This window comes from Schistocerca americana, chromosome 1 (assembly GCF_021461395.2).
Source record: "Schistocerca americana isolate TAMUIC-IGC-003095 chromosome 1, iqSchAmer2.1, whole genome shotgun sequence".
In the NCBI taxonomy this organism is placed as follows: Eukaryota; Metazoa; Arthropoda; class Insecta; order Orthoptera; family Acrididae; genus Schistocerca; species Schistocerca americana.
The window spans coordinates 256,734,583-256,749,471 of record NC_060119.1 but is presented as its reverse complement, the minus strand read 5'-3'; the positions used below and the strand labels follow the sequence as shown (position 1 = coordinate 256,749,471).

At 42.9% G+C, this 14,889-nt stretch overlaps 1 protein-coding gene across 2 annotated transcripts in view; it reads right to left on the bottom strand.

Annotated features, from left to right (window-relative positions):
- The window catches only part of LOC124564066 (inter-alpha-trypsin inhibitor heavy chain H4-like), a 158,094-nt gene that overhangs the window by 99,859 nt on the left and 43,346 nt on the right, over positions 1-14,889 (bottom strand). For both annotated transcript variants that reach the window (XM_047130991.1, XM_047130995.1), the window contains exons 6-7: positions 10,170-10,330; positions 7,464-7,667 (exon numbers count right to left, since the gene is read on the bottom strand). In XM_047130991.1, the coding sequence (XP_046986947.1) occupies positions 7,464-7,667; positions 10,170-10,330 (365 nt within the window). The remainder of the gene's footprint in view (positions 1-7,463; positions 7,668-10,169; positions 10,331-14,889) is intronic.

The window sequence follows — 14,889 nt, the reverse complement described above, 5'->3', positions numbered from 1 at the left end:
ATCTATATTTATGACGGTGGAAATTAAATTGTCCTGTGGTGTCTCTCCTGCTTCCAGTTGTCCGGTTTGACATCCAGCCCCCTCTTTAAAAAGAACTCACAGTTAATACTGGGTGGGATTATCTGTGACCGGGAGAATAAGAGCTCTTGAGAAAATTTGCACTCTTTGTTGCCTATTAGCTCATAACTTTCTCTTTTGTGTGTCATGAAATTAAATGCAGGAAGCATAAAACCAGTAAAGACAAGAGGAAAGCAAGACAGTACACATTTCTTCAATCCTTAGGTCGCAAAATTTTTTCCTCTCTAACCTTAATACAGCTTCACATGGCGTGCTTTCTTTTCTGCGAAAAAATGTATTATCTCGTCAAAGTTCGTCAAACGTTTTGCTACATTAAAAGTTAAAGTGTAATTGTTTAATACCGAGAAAGCTGGTTAATACGAATAGTATGCAACACTGGTGTGGTTTCTCGATTTCATTACGTCCTTTTTTTCACTGTCTGCCAGATAAAACGAAATGGGTCTTTCTAATATTACAGTAATTGTAACACACTCCAAATAAACGAGACTGTTTTGGCACAAATGGACATTTTTATCTACCTCATTTAAAATAATACGACAGAATATAATTCATGAAGTACCAGTGTCAAATGCCTGTTAGGCCCATGACAAGCAAAACGTTTTATGTCAGAAAACAGTTTTACATTTCATTCACGCGCTCCAGTTTCTCAAGCATGAGATCGAAAAGTAGCAGTATGAAATTTTATATAAATTTGGAATCGTCATATTCTTCCACATAATATCTGTGCAACGAGTTTGCCGCTCTATTCCGAGAACAGAACTTAAGTGGCTGCTAACCAGGGACTATACAACTGGCCCTTAGTAGTGTAGCGATATGGCAAAAATTTTCCGACAACGTTTCATTTTCTTGGATACACCGATAAGACTAACATGTAATCTTTCTTACCTTTTATTCCTGTTAGTCGTTTATTTCACTCTGATAGTCTGGCTCTATGGATTTCGATAGTAATTATAACAACGCTACTCATTCCCACACCTAGTCAACCACATTAACAAACAGCGATTGGCATTCACCCGTTCCGGTTTAATCGGCTCAGCTTGTTTAGCCTCGCCCACTTTTGTCTGCGGGAATGTTTTTCATTTCTAGATGCGACAGGGATTCCCCTGACAGAGACATCACGTACACTATGCGCGCATTCAAAAATCAACGTATTATTCGTTCAGAAATTAACTTAGAATGTGTTCAAAAATATTCAAAAACCAACGGGGATGCGTTTCAAAATCATATGAATAATCGATAGACCAACGTAGGCTGGATTCTAGGCGCTTTATGAAACAAGGTTTTTTTCTTCAAGAACATAAATTTGGCACCCCCTGAAATTGACCCCCCCGCCCCCCCCCCCCATCCTATATCCCGACCTACTGTTCACAAATCAGCACGGATTTAGAAAGCGTCGCTCATGTGAAACTCAACTCTCCCTTTTATCACGTGATATGCTAAAAACCATGAATGGAGGGTAACAGACAGATCCCATCTTCCTAGATTTAAGAAATGCCTCACACGCAGTGCTCCACTGCAGACTGTTAACGAAGGTCCGAGCTCACCTACAAGGTTCCCAGGTTCATGAGGGCTCGAAGACCTTTTAACTATCAGAGCTCATTTCGTTGTCCTGGAGGGTGAGTGTTGATCAAAGACAAGAGTATCGTCAGGAGTTCACCGAGTAAGTGTGATAGGTCCGCTATTACTCTTTATATAGATAAATGATGTAGTAGGCGAGTGAATAACAATTTACGGCGGTTCGCCGGTGAAGCTATGGTGTATTTCCAGGTGTTGTCTTTGAGTGACTGTAGCGGGATACAAGACGACTTAGACGAATTTCTAGTTGGTGTGATAAATGGCAACTTTCTCTGTCTGTAGAAAATCGTATGTTAATGCAGATGAGCAGGACAATCAATCTTGCGACGTTCAAATACAGCATTAGTAGCAAGCTCCTTGACACAGTCACACCAATTAAATACCTAAGCGTAACATTGCAAAGCGATATGAAATGGAATGAGCATGTTATGTTGGTAATAGGGAAGCCGAATGCTCGACTTCGTTTCATTGGGAGAGTTTTGGGAAAGCATACCGCATCTATAAAGGATACGGCGTATAGAACGCTAGTGCGACCAATTCTTGACTATCGCTCAAGGGTTTGCGATCCTCACTAGGTCAGGTTAAAGGAAGACATCGAAACAATTCAGAGGCGTGCTTTAAATTCGTTACCGGAAGGATGGGTCAGCTGGCAAGGAGTAAAGAAATGCTAAGTGAACTTCCTTGCAGGGACGACGACGCTCTTTTCGTGAGGCACTATTGCGGAAATTTAGAGAACCGGCGTTTGAGGTCGACTTCAGATCAATTCTACTGCCGCCAACGCACATTCTGCGTAAATACCGCGAACGTAAGGTGAGAGATTAGAGGTCGTACTGAGGCTTATAGGCAGTGAAGACAGTGGTTCTACCTCATTCTATTTGAGAATGGAACAGGAAGAAGTATCTATGGAGAAACATGGGCGATACGTCTTGTGCAATAAAGGGCAGTTGAAACTTTCTGAAATGTGGTGCTACAGAACAATGTAGAAAACTGAATGGAAATTTTGAACAAATAATGAGTAACTACTTAACTGAACTCGAAAGAAAAATGTGTTTCTGCACAGCGTGAGTAAAAGAAAAGATCGGTTGATAGGACAGAACCTGACATATTATAACACTAGGACTCTATTCACGGATATTACTTTCACTTTTACTTTTTCAGAATTATGTTTGCTGTTCCATCTATTATTTGTTTATGTAATTCGTTGAAATACTTAAGTTTAAGAATTTGTAAATCGGACTTAAACAAATGAAAGTCTTTATACTGAAAAGTTAATTTTGGAGTGGTCTATAGAGAATTGTAGAACTTTGGCAGTAACAGTATGCTGTGTTAAGATACGGGGCAGGAGATGTGTGGCTAGATAGGAAAACTAATGGTCGTGTGACAGAATGGTGAGCATCTGTAAATGAGCAATACCATAAGTATTATTTGTGTGGAGAAGATGCTCAAGGAGATGCAACGCAATTAAGCAACTGACGATTTGTTCAACGACGAAATGGGACGCGCTGATAACATCTTTCTACATACCAACAGCTACAGTAACACGCCAAAGAACTACCGTACGTCAGTTATGCCCAATTCAGATTTCGAGACTGACCACTCACTAACTTTGTAGAGATTACATGGGAGCCTACAGTGCTTCAAATTACAGTTAGATGTGTTTTTATTCGTAGGGAACATTTTATCCCGAACTTAAATTTGTTGCCTTTGTCATGATCTCTAATCATGAATTACGAGCCACTGTTGTTTCAGAAAGATCCATTTACATAATTAGTGGCTGATAACTATGTCAAAAGTAATGTGTTACACCTGGTAACTTGTACAGTCAAATGACGGTACATTTTTGTCATTTTCTTGCACTTCCGTAGGTCGTGTTGTTCTAGCTATTTATTGTCAGTGCAGGACGATTGTGAGCAAACGGATACAGTGTGATTTGCTGTCTCAAGTGTAAAAGTGAATATACTGCCACATTTCGTTAGTTGTGTCGTAAGTAAATTGGTGTGATGAATCGGCATTGCAAATTTGTATCCACTAATTACTGAATTACATTATTTGTATAAAAGTATTTTATAAAATTCGTTTGCTTTGTTTTTATATGCTCTCGTGCACGTTATTTTTTTGGAAATAATTTTATGCAATTTTTGTATTTTTTGTGTGATCACATATTATTAATAGATATCGACGCCCCATCGAGCCCCGATAACTTGACTGCATTAATTGAACTTTCGGATGAGAAACAAACTCAAATGTGTTCCTATACACTGCAATAATATAATTGGACGTTTTTCTAACATATTGCAGCAATAGCACACGATATTTAATTTTTGAGGCATTTAGCTTTACTTTAACTTGGTGTTTCTTATATTCTGATAACTATACTTTCCAACAGACATTTCTGGAAATAGATCGTGTAGTATATTATAGACGGTCGAGTCACATTACCACCTATGTTCGACATCCACATCCAATAACCACTCACAGACGGCAGGTGGCAAGCACTAGTAGTGGAGGGTATCTAAAGCTTGACGGGAGGGAGGACGCGGAAAGCAATGCAGCCGTTGTCAAACTGCGGAAACGGAACGATTTATCTAACATAGAAAACTGCCTGATCAATCGGGTCCCATCTCGGTAGCTACTATGTCAGTGCAGCGTATTGCTAAGCGTAGGTGCCCGCGTTGCATTCCTGGCCAGGTCAGACTTTTCTTCCTCTCGGTGACTGGGTATTGCGTTGTCCTGACGTTCGTATCAACATAAATGACGTTTAACTACTGAGTGACTGAATGGGCACATCTCGAAAGACAATTAAAAATAATTATCACTGTCATTCGTACCAAGGGTGAAAACATTTTCGATACAGCTAAGTTTGTAAATTGATCGCGTGGCGCCATGGTTAAAGAATGTCGTGCATTGCAAAATGGCGCTATGCAACACCGCCGGCAAGGTAACTGTGGTGCACCACGAGCCACAAATGACAGCGCTGAACGACGGCTGCGGAGATGCGTACGGGCGAGTGGAAGTGCAAATGTTGAGCAACTGAGCCTCCCGAGTAACCGAGCGCTGTCAATAGTGTCACCTCACCAATCGTTCAGCAAACGCTTCGGCATCTGAGCCTCTGCAGCAGTCCCTGGATCATAGACCCATGCTGACTGCTGTTCATCTGCGACGAAGCGTGGTCTACGCACGCAGTTAACGCAACAGGACGTCCGCTGAGTGCCGACAGGTGGCCTTTTCAGATGGGTCACTTTTTATACTCCATCGGACAGATGACATGTACAGCGTAAAACGGCTGAAAGCAAACACTCCCGCAAGAATCATCGGAAGTGTTCAGGCCTGAGGAGGGAGTATTATGGTGTGTGGAATATTTTCGTGGCATTCCCTGAGTGGTGGCATTCCCTGGGTGATCTCGTCATTCTGAAGACACACTGAATCAACAAAAGTATGTATCTATTTTTGGGGATCATATCCGTATCTACATGCAGTCTGCTCTTCCTCGGCACGATGGCATCTACAAGCAGCATAACGCAACGTGTCACACGGCTCGCCGTATACGTGTGTGGTTTTTAAGAGCACCAGGATGAGTTTACCTGCACTTCTCTGGCTGCCAGACTCCACAAAATGTGATTTCCCTAAATCACTCCAGGCCAATGCCGGGATGGTTACTTTGAAAGGGCACGGCCGACTTCTCCGTCCTTCCCTAATCCGATGAGACCGATGACCTCGCTGTTTGGTCTCTTCCCCCAAACCAACCAACCAACCAACTCCACATAATTAAACAGAATCAAGTATTTTTGGGACCACTGTTCACGCAATGGATTCACAACTGAGAAAACCAGCGCAGCTGGCCACGCCACTGGAGTAGGCGTGGCTCCACGTCCCTGACAGTATCTTGCAGAACCTCACTGACACTCTTACTCCAAGTACTGCTGCAGTCCAAACTGCGTCACAATAGTGTGATTGGACAGTGTACACTGTTTGAGAGCTGTTCTGTTACAGCTTCAAAGAATAGTCAGTTTGGTAATTTATTAATGTGTGCAGGATAAATATCTTAGAGGAAGATGAAGGTTTCAATAAACAGATTCAAACTGATGCACATTACAACCCAGAGCTGTTCATAAACATCTCTAGAGTTTCAGTAGACGACTGCACTAAAAAAGACAAGCAGAATAATAGCACTTATGAGTGGAATATCGCTTAGTAGTACATGCCGTGGCGGTGATGCAGAGGGCACTAGAAGGGGACAGCAGTGTGAGAACATGCATACAACCCTTGTTGTTGTATCGAATAATTTTTTTCCTAAAGATAGGCAAACAAATGAACATATTGACAAAGTGCACTTCTGTTGTTGTACCTTCCAGGGCAGCAGCAGTAGTAGTAGTAGTGACTTCAGTGAATTGCACGCGTGTACTCTCACTTGCCACGTCACAAACAATGAGCACATGTAATGTGAGTTAAAACTTGGAGAGCTGCTCTGTCCGTTGGTATTTGTCTGTTTTCTGTATTTCTTGTAATTTTCCTACAGTTGTCTTCTGAAACGACAAAGGTACTTATGAATAACCGTGTAGTATCCAAAGACTGAAAGGGTCGCTGATATACAGATCTCAAACCAGTCTTCAGAATGGAGACCGTAACAACAAGTACAATAGCAGAATGAATGTATAGGAGGCTTGCTGAGCAGCGACATTGCGTGTGTATTTATTTATTCCGATCTTTTATTAGATCATCTCATCCTGCTCCACTCTCCACTCATCTCCTCGTACCGCAAATTAAAATCCACCTCCTCCTCTACCCTCTGTGTCATCTCATTTTCTCCCCTCTTCTGTACATCTCCTCCTCCATCCTCTCTCTGTCCATCTCGTCCTCCATCCCCTCTCTCCGTCCACCTCCTCCTTTTCTGTCCATGCTCTCCTTGAGGCTCTAGCTATCTCCTACTCCCCATATTTCAGTCCAACTCCCCCTCTCTTCTCTCTTTCTGTCCATCTCATCTTTCCATCTCTATCTGTCCATCACATCCCTTCGTTTCTCTGACTGCCTATCTCCCCCTTTCAGCTTTATATCCATCTTATCCTCACCCTTCTCATTATCCACCTCCTCCTTCTCCTCCCCCCCCCTCTCTCTCTATCTCTCTGCTCGCCCATGCTCGCCATGCTCAATGCTCAGCAATACACATACTCTCAGCAAAGCTTTCCAAAACTACTTGCACAAGAAGCGTGACGTACAGGTCACAGGTTGCCAGCTCATTCCATCTCCACCCTCACCCCTATGGTAGCTAAGTGGTTCTTATCCCCCCACAGTAGCCCTTCCCATATGTGTGTATCAAATTTGGTAGAAATGTATCCACTCATACAGTAGGAGGTGTGGTACAGACACATACATACATATATTTTTATATATGATAATTTTCATTGATGATCGGTGTAGATATTGTGAGAGCCTCCCGTGCTTATGTAAAGACATGAGACTGATGTATCTAAAAAATTTAATAAAATAAAAATAAGGTGCACGATGCCACTGCCATGAACAAACGGAAGAAAAAACGTTCTAAATCCAGTGAATGCCGACTGTTGCCGTATTAAGTATTACATACTTGCAAATAAAATTGTTAGAGGATGCGAATGGGAATGGGAAAGTCTAGGAAACATATTAATGTTGGGTACTACAGCTTAAAATGTGTCCCTTCAACAATTTATCCACATTCACTTGCAAAAAATTTAATTACAGCCCTCGGGAGCGTACTGTAAGCATTCAGCCGTCCATCAGTAGCTCATAACGTAATTTTGCACCATCTGAGAATAACTGCTCGCGATTCGCCTTACCTGAACTTCATTAGAAAACGGGATCAGGGAGAAGACGTCACCCGCGTTGAGCTCGTCCAGGATGGTGTGCATGGCCGCCTTGAGCTGCTCGATCTTGCGGCCCATCATGGAACCGCTGACATCGAGCACGAAGACGACGTGTTTGGGCAGCGGCGGCAGGCCGGGAGGCGCGTAGAAGTGCACGAAGTAGCCGTCCTCGCTCACCTGCACACGAGTGGGAACTGGCAGGACAATGGCAAACTGCTTTGCGTCGATGTAGCACTTTATTTTTGAGCGCTATGTTACATCAGTAGCGGGGAAGTCCGCTGCTACGAAGTGATCATCAGTTTTGTCTTGAAATGTGGCAAATCGATTGTTTTCTGAGTTTAGTGAGTGGGAAACCTTCGCGTACACACTATACTGTGTACCTCGCAGAATAATGTAAATTTTAATCTTAATGTAAAATTGATATGAGTTGTCTTATAAGTGTAGACGAGAGGTGATATTTTTGTGAGGTGAAATGTAAGTAGTATACTAAGAAATGGAACAAGTAGTCTGTACAATGAAACTTCCTGGCAAGAGTATGCCGCATCGAGACTCGCACACTGAGTCACTACTGCCCTTTGTGGACAAGTACTTTACCGACTGAGCTACCCAAGAACGAATCACCACCCTTCCTCACAGCCCTATTTCACCACTACCTCATTTCCTACTTTCCAAACTTCACAGAAGTTCTCCAGCGAAACTTGCAATACTAGCGCTCCTAGAAAGAAGGATATTGCGGAAACATGCCTTCGCCACAGCTTGATGGATGTTTCCATAGTAAGATTTTCACTCTGCAGGTAGGAGATGAGGTACTGATGGACGTAATGATGTGAAGACCTCTCGTGATTCTTGCCTGGATACCTCAGTCGGTAAAGCACTTGCGCACAAAAGTCAAAGGTCTCGAATTCGAGTCTCGGTCTGGGTCTGGCTCACATTTTTAATCTTCCAGGAATTTTCTTATTGGCACCCGCTCCGCTCCTGTACCATAATTAAAGCAATACACCAGACGTCATGATGGAGAGTGGCACGTGATAAACCACTTCGTTTGCGCCTTGAGCAGGGAACAAAATTCAGAGAAAAATCAGGGAATGGTGTAAGGGTGCTACGTTGAAAGAATTTGTTACCTCCTTAGTTTCATGGTATAGCTGTAGTTTATTTGTTATGAGTTGCTTATTATTTATTTTATTGCAATGACATTTTTCAAAGAAAATATTTTTGTATTTGTAAAACTGAGTCCCATTTGTAGTACAATATTATTTAGCATACAACTTTATAACAAAACTGCTAGTTGCCACCTAGGTAACAGGCATTTTAAGTCAGTCAGTCCCCGTATTTAGGTGAAGTTACCTTGCAGATTAAAACAGTGTGCTGGACCGAGGCTCGAACGGACCTTTGCCTTTAGCGGGCAATTGCTCTACCGACTGAGCTACCCAAGCACGACTTATGACCCCTCAGCACAGCTTCAATTCCGCTAGTATCTCGTCTGCTACGTTCCAGAATTCAGAAGCTCTCCTGCGAACCTTAAGGAACAAGCACTCCTGGAAGAAAGGAATGCTGATTTTGCAACGTTCGCAGGAGAACTTCTGTGAAGGCAAGAGACTAGATACTGGCGGAGTTGAAGCTGTGAAGACGAGTCCTGGGTCCTGCTTGGGTAGCTCAGTCGATAGAGCACTTGCCCGCTAAAGGCAAAGCTCCCCAGTTCGAGTCTCGGTCCGACACACAATTTTAATGTGCTTGGAAGTTTCATACCCGCACAAATTCCGCTGCAGAGTGATAAATTAGTTCTGGCCAAATATTCAGATAATACGTGGAAAGAACGGTTAATGAAGTGAGTTTTCAGTTTTCTTTTTTAACTGGTAGGGATTCCCAATTTCTTGCCCGATGTTAGACAGGAGCTTGTTGAATACCTTACCACCAAAGTATCTAGCTCCAGTCTGAAACCTGAACAAGTGTACTTGAATTTTATTGGTGTTGCCCGTAGAGTCTCTGCGCATCTATGAAAGGAAGTGGGTACCAATGCGTTGTGTCATATTACACAACATGAATGGTTCAAATGGCTCTGAACACTATGGGACTTAACATCTGAGGTCATCAGTCCCCTAGAACTTAGAAGTATTTAAACCTAACTAACCTAAGGACGTCACACACATCCATGCCCGAGACAGGATTCGAACCGGCAGTTTTACTTATGTTACATGGCAAGTGTATTAATACTAACAAGTATCGTAGGATGTAAAATGAGAAGGTTACTTGGGCTGCGAACCGTCGCACTTGGAAATCAGTAAAGTAATTTCATACTCGATTCATGTCTCTTACTTAGCATCAATTTTCGATTTCCACCTTCGTGAGTCTGTGATGTATCTTCAGAAAAGAGTAAGTACAGGTCGCATATGGCGAGCAGGATGAGGCCAAGACATTAAATTAAATCCTGAATGGCAGGTACTGGAGTTTTCTCTTTTTGGTCCCGGCGGAGGTTCGAGTCCTCCCTCGGGCATGGGTGTGTGTGTTTGTCCTTAGGGTAATTTAGGTTAAGTAGTGTGTAAGCTTAGGGACTGATGACCTTAGCAGTTAAGTCCCATAAGATTTCATACACATTACATTATTATTAATTTATCTTTTTCGGTTGGAGTTGTGAGACTGGTATGGGACAAACAGGAGTTAGCGAGTATTACGGAGACTCACGAGTATCTGGTTGGGGCTGGCGTCGCGGTCCACGTCGTAGCGCACCACCAGCTGACCGGAGATGCCCTTTTTGCCCCGCTGCCGCTGCTCCTCCTTGGTGGGCGACCAGCGCACGATGGCAGACGACGGCGTGGGCCGCTCGATGCGCGCCAGGGGGTCCGCTGCAACAGGCAACGCTCAGGCGATTTCGGTCTTGGCCCTTCCTCGTCTAAAACATGATGATGTCGCAATTGGTTATACCCTGATCGATTGCCAAACAAAGATCACTGACCGGAATCGCGCGCAGTCCAGGCGTCTGCGGCCTCGTCCATGCAGAACGCTCACACTCGTATGTTGCATGTCTAACGGCTTGTAGTGCAACAGAGGTTTGATTTTCAATAATAATTAATACCGCTACTGACAGAATTTGCATAATTTAACGGCTCTCATAATCTGCTCATCTAGAGCTGAAATCTTGTGTTAAATGTTTTACACAAGAAGTCAAGTAGTACAGTTACAACCTGTATATGTCTTGAGGCAGGTTAAGTCACGGAACACAAATTATCCAGGCCATATTCATGCAGTACTTGAGAATGAGCTCGGCTTCCAACAAACTTCACATATAATTTCAAAGATTTATGAAACATTTTCTCCCTCACAACTCCTTTCAAACAATGACATGAAAAACGTTTATCGCTTATTACATTTTAGCTGTTGATGCAGTAAAACTTCAGCTTCAGACACGACTTTTTAATTTATTACTTCTTGTCTACTGGCACTATTCGCAATACACATCTCATACAATATTCGCGTATGCGACTAAATTTACCTGCAAAATCATATCACTGTACGACAAAGAGTTCGGGAGACGTGACGTTTTATACACGGGAGTTCGATTGTTTAAGGAATCAGGGACTGGGGTTTACTAGTACTGCATAGAAGCCAGGCCGGCTGGCTCGTCGAGCTTTGGGACTGAGTGCAACCTGCCAGGCTAGCCCTGCCTGTGGACACAATTCGCAGCACCGGTACTTCTCCAGCCAGGCGTGTTGTGTACTGTGGTTACTTAATGGGTCAGGCTGTTGTCTTTGTTGCATTACCTCCTGTGGACATCTTCAAAGCTCTGTATCTGTCCATCTGTATTTTTTATTTCCGTCAACTTAGCAGGCGAGAATATATTTGAGCTTCACTGTAGTATTTGTTTTTCCATATTCTAAACTCTACCCACTTACAGTATGCTCTTAAGTGTTTCTAGGGTTCTGTACCTCAGTGTAATAGGTATAGGATCACTTTGTTCATCCCTGTCGTTGTCTGTTAAGACTCCTTTTTCTCAGGAACAGGTAGAGGAATCAAGTTGATATTTATGACAAATTCTTCGGCCCCTTTACGGTGTACGAAATTTTACCTGCTAAACCAGATAACGGCATTTCTATTACGTATTTTGATACTCGCAAGCCCACTTATCAAGTACACTGAAGAGCAAAAGAAGCTGAGACACCTATCTAATATCGTGAAGGGCCCTCGCGAGCGTGCAGAAGTGCCGCAACACGACGTGACATGGACTCGACTAATGTGTGAAATAGGGCTAGAGGGAACTGACATATCCTGCGCTGCTGTTCATAAATCCTTACGAGTACGAGGAGGCGAAGATCTCTTCTGAACAACACACCGCGAGACATCCCAGATATACTCAGTAATGTTCATGTTTGGGGAGTCTGGTGGTCTGCATAAGTGATCCTGGAGCCCTCTGTAGCATTTCTGGACATGTGGGGAGCCTCATTGTGCTGCTGGAATTGCCCAAGTCTGTCGGAAAGCACAATTGACATGAATGGATGCAGGTGATCAGACAGGATGCTAACGCACATGTCACCTGTCACACTCGTATCTAGATATATCAGGAGACCATATTACTCTAAATGCACACGTCACACGCCATCACCGAGCCTCCACCAACTTGAATAGTCCCCTGCCGACATGCAGAGTCCATGGATTCATGAAGTTTTCTCCATAATCGTACACTTCCATCTGCTCGATACAATTTGAAACGAGACTCGTCCGACCCGGCGACATGTTTCCAGTCATCAACAGTCCAATGTCGGTGTTGAAGGGCCCAGGCGAGGCGCAAAGCTGTGTGTCGTGCAGTCATCAAGGGTACACGAAAGGGCCTTCGGCCCCGAAAGCCCATATCGTAGATGTTTCGTCGAATGGTTCGCACGCTGTCACTTGTTGATGACCCACCACTAAAATCTGCAGCAATTTGCGGAAGGGTTGCAATTCTGTCACGTTGAACAATTCTCATCAGTCGCCGTTGGTTCGGTTCTTGCAGGATCCTTTTCCGGCTGCAGCGATGTTGGAGATCTGGTGTTTTACCGGATTACTAATATTCACGGTACACTGGTGAAATGGTCGTGCGGGAATATCCCCACTTCATCGCTACCTCGGAGGTTCTGTGTCCCATCGCTCGTGCGCCGACTGTAACACCATGTTCAAACTCACTTCAATCTTGATAACCTGCCATTGTAGCAGCAGTACCCGATCTAACCACTGCACCAGACACTTGCCGACCGCAGCGCCGTATTCTGCCTGTTTACATATCTGTGTATTTGAATATGCATGCCTGTACTAGTTTCTTTGGTGCTTCAGTGTACATACAGATAAGCTACCTATGTGCCTGAATATTATTGTACCGAACCCTCAGAGGATGAGTCCTACTCGCAGTTATCTGTTCTTTTTTTTAATTTTTTGTAATAATTGGTACAATATATACGACAGCAACAAAAATACGGAATATGTTTACTCTTAATACATAATTTTAATTATATTGCCTAATTGCTAAATAACACGTAAGAAACGTCCCAAGTTAACCAAACAGAATCTCTGTTAGTGAGAGAACCCATGGAAATACAATGGGAATGAAATTCTACACTAAATGAAAAGTCATAATATCTTCTCGTAAGTGACAGGAAGTTGCAGACAGAGGCCAGACGTGAGGCAGCGAAGACAACGTGCTGGAGTAGTGAATACCATGAGCAGAGCTAGCTTGCAATAGCAGCCCAGTGTCCGCAGCACTATCCCGTGGGCCGTACAGGACAGTGCGCGAGGCATGGACTCGTTGGGAATGAAACCTGCCATACACATGACACTAACGAAGAAAGTGATGAAACATCGCACAATACAATTGTGCCTAAGTGCTATACCTGTCAGTCAGTTCACACAGGTTCCCCAATCTGGTTTCCCAGATATTGTGTTTGGTTTATAATGTCACCATTCAATTAGCTTATTTGGAAATAAGGGTTTTACTGCCGGATTTATCCTCTCGCAGTCGGTTTTCCTTCCATGTAAAACCTCTACCATAATTGAGATGTGATTTTCCTCTGAGGTTGTGCTAGCTTTTCCAAAAATTGGGTTAATGTGTATGAAGCGATCTCTTGTGGAGTAAAGTAAATGGTGGAGTACTGAACAGAGCACGAAATTTTTCATTTCCTTTACTTGAATGAGGAAAAGAACATTTTATCTTTATTAAATGAAAACTGTAATGCTGATATACTTTGTTTAGTGGGTATAAGTGCAGATATTTTTATTTGTGGTCCCTTGAGATGTACATGGTTTTTTTTTTCTCTGCGTTGAAGAGACTTCTCACAAACCTTACGACATGATGTCGCACCATTAAGTGGACAACAGCTGTCAATATAGACTAGCTGTTTGGCAACCACACAATACCTGACCTCCAGGCTACGGTAACATAAGGATTAATGGCTTACTTTTGCCAGATGTACTTGGAGGTAGTAACCAACCTAAAAATATAGCAGTCCCAGTAGCTATAATCATCAGTTCTCAAATTATGTAATGTTATTCGGTACTCTCTCCCTAATCACCAACAGCAACATCTGCTTTTATACCCAATATATCCTATTTTTACTGAAGTACTAAAATCAAACAAGTTGAGAACAACTCTATATCCTGTGTTCCTGGGAAATTTATACATTCCTGTATCTTTTAATTGCAAAGGCTTTCGTATGCAATCAGTGGTTGGTAATTACACGTTACGTGCACAGGAATAGGAATGTGTCTTTATCTTTATTAATTCTGAACTTTTCTGGCCAATAAAAAAACTCAAAGTGTTAGAGGGCAATAGTATTGCACCAATAATCACTACATACTTTGGCCATTATGCACGCCATCTTCGTCTAGGTAATTGCAGTAAAACAAGTCCTACGCTATAATTCTCTAGGATAAGATCTTTAAACATATTCATGAGCAGTCTTCGCTTCCTTCTCTTAACGAAAACACATATCGCTAAGGAAACTGGAAAGTTATTGATAACGTCACCGCCTTGTTGAAGAAAACCAACAGCTCATTTGTAGGCACCATTTATGCAAAACGTCTGAAACCGAGCTGTCGATTCAGGCCTAAAACTTGAAGGTATGAGTGCAAAAATCAGTTTACCAAATTCTGTTTCCGTCTTTCGCAGTTGTGACTGTAGAAGACTGTCGAGATGGGAGTCGAGAGCTGCAGCGAGAGGGCTGAACGGCGTCTCATTACACTAGACGGTCGAGGTCCACAGCTATGATTTCGTAAACTGCTTAACTGAGGGTGTACGAGGGGATGTGGATCATTCTACGGTATAAGATAAAGATATAGATTTTTTTCCGTGTGAACGCAATATGCAGGTGAGCAAGTATGTAGGTTAGACGCAGTAATCCATAATCAGAACAAGAAAATCAGATAATGCGAATGGTTAAGG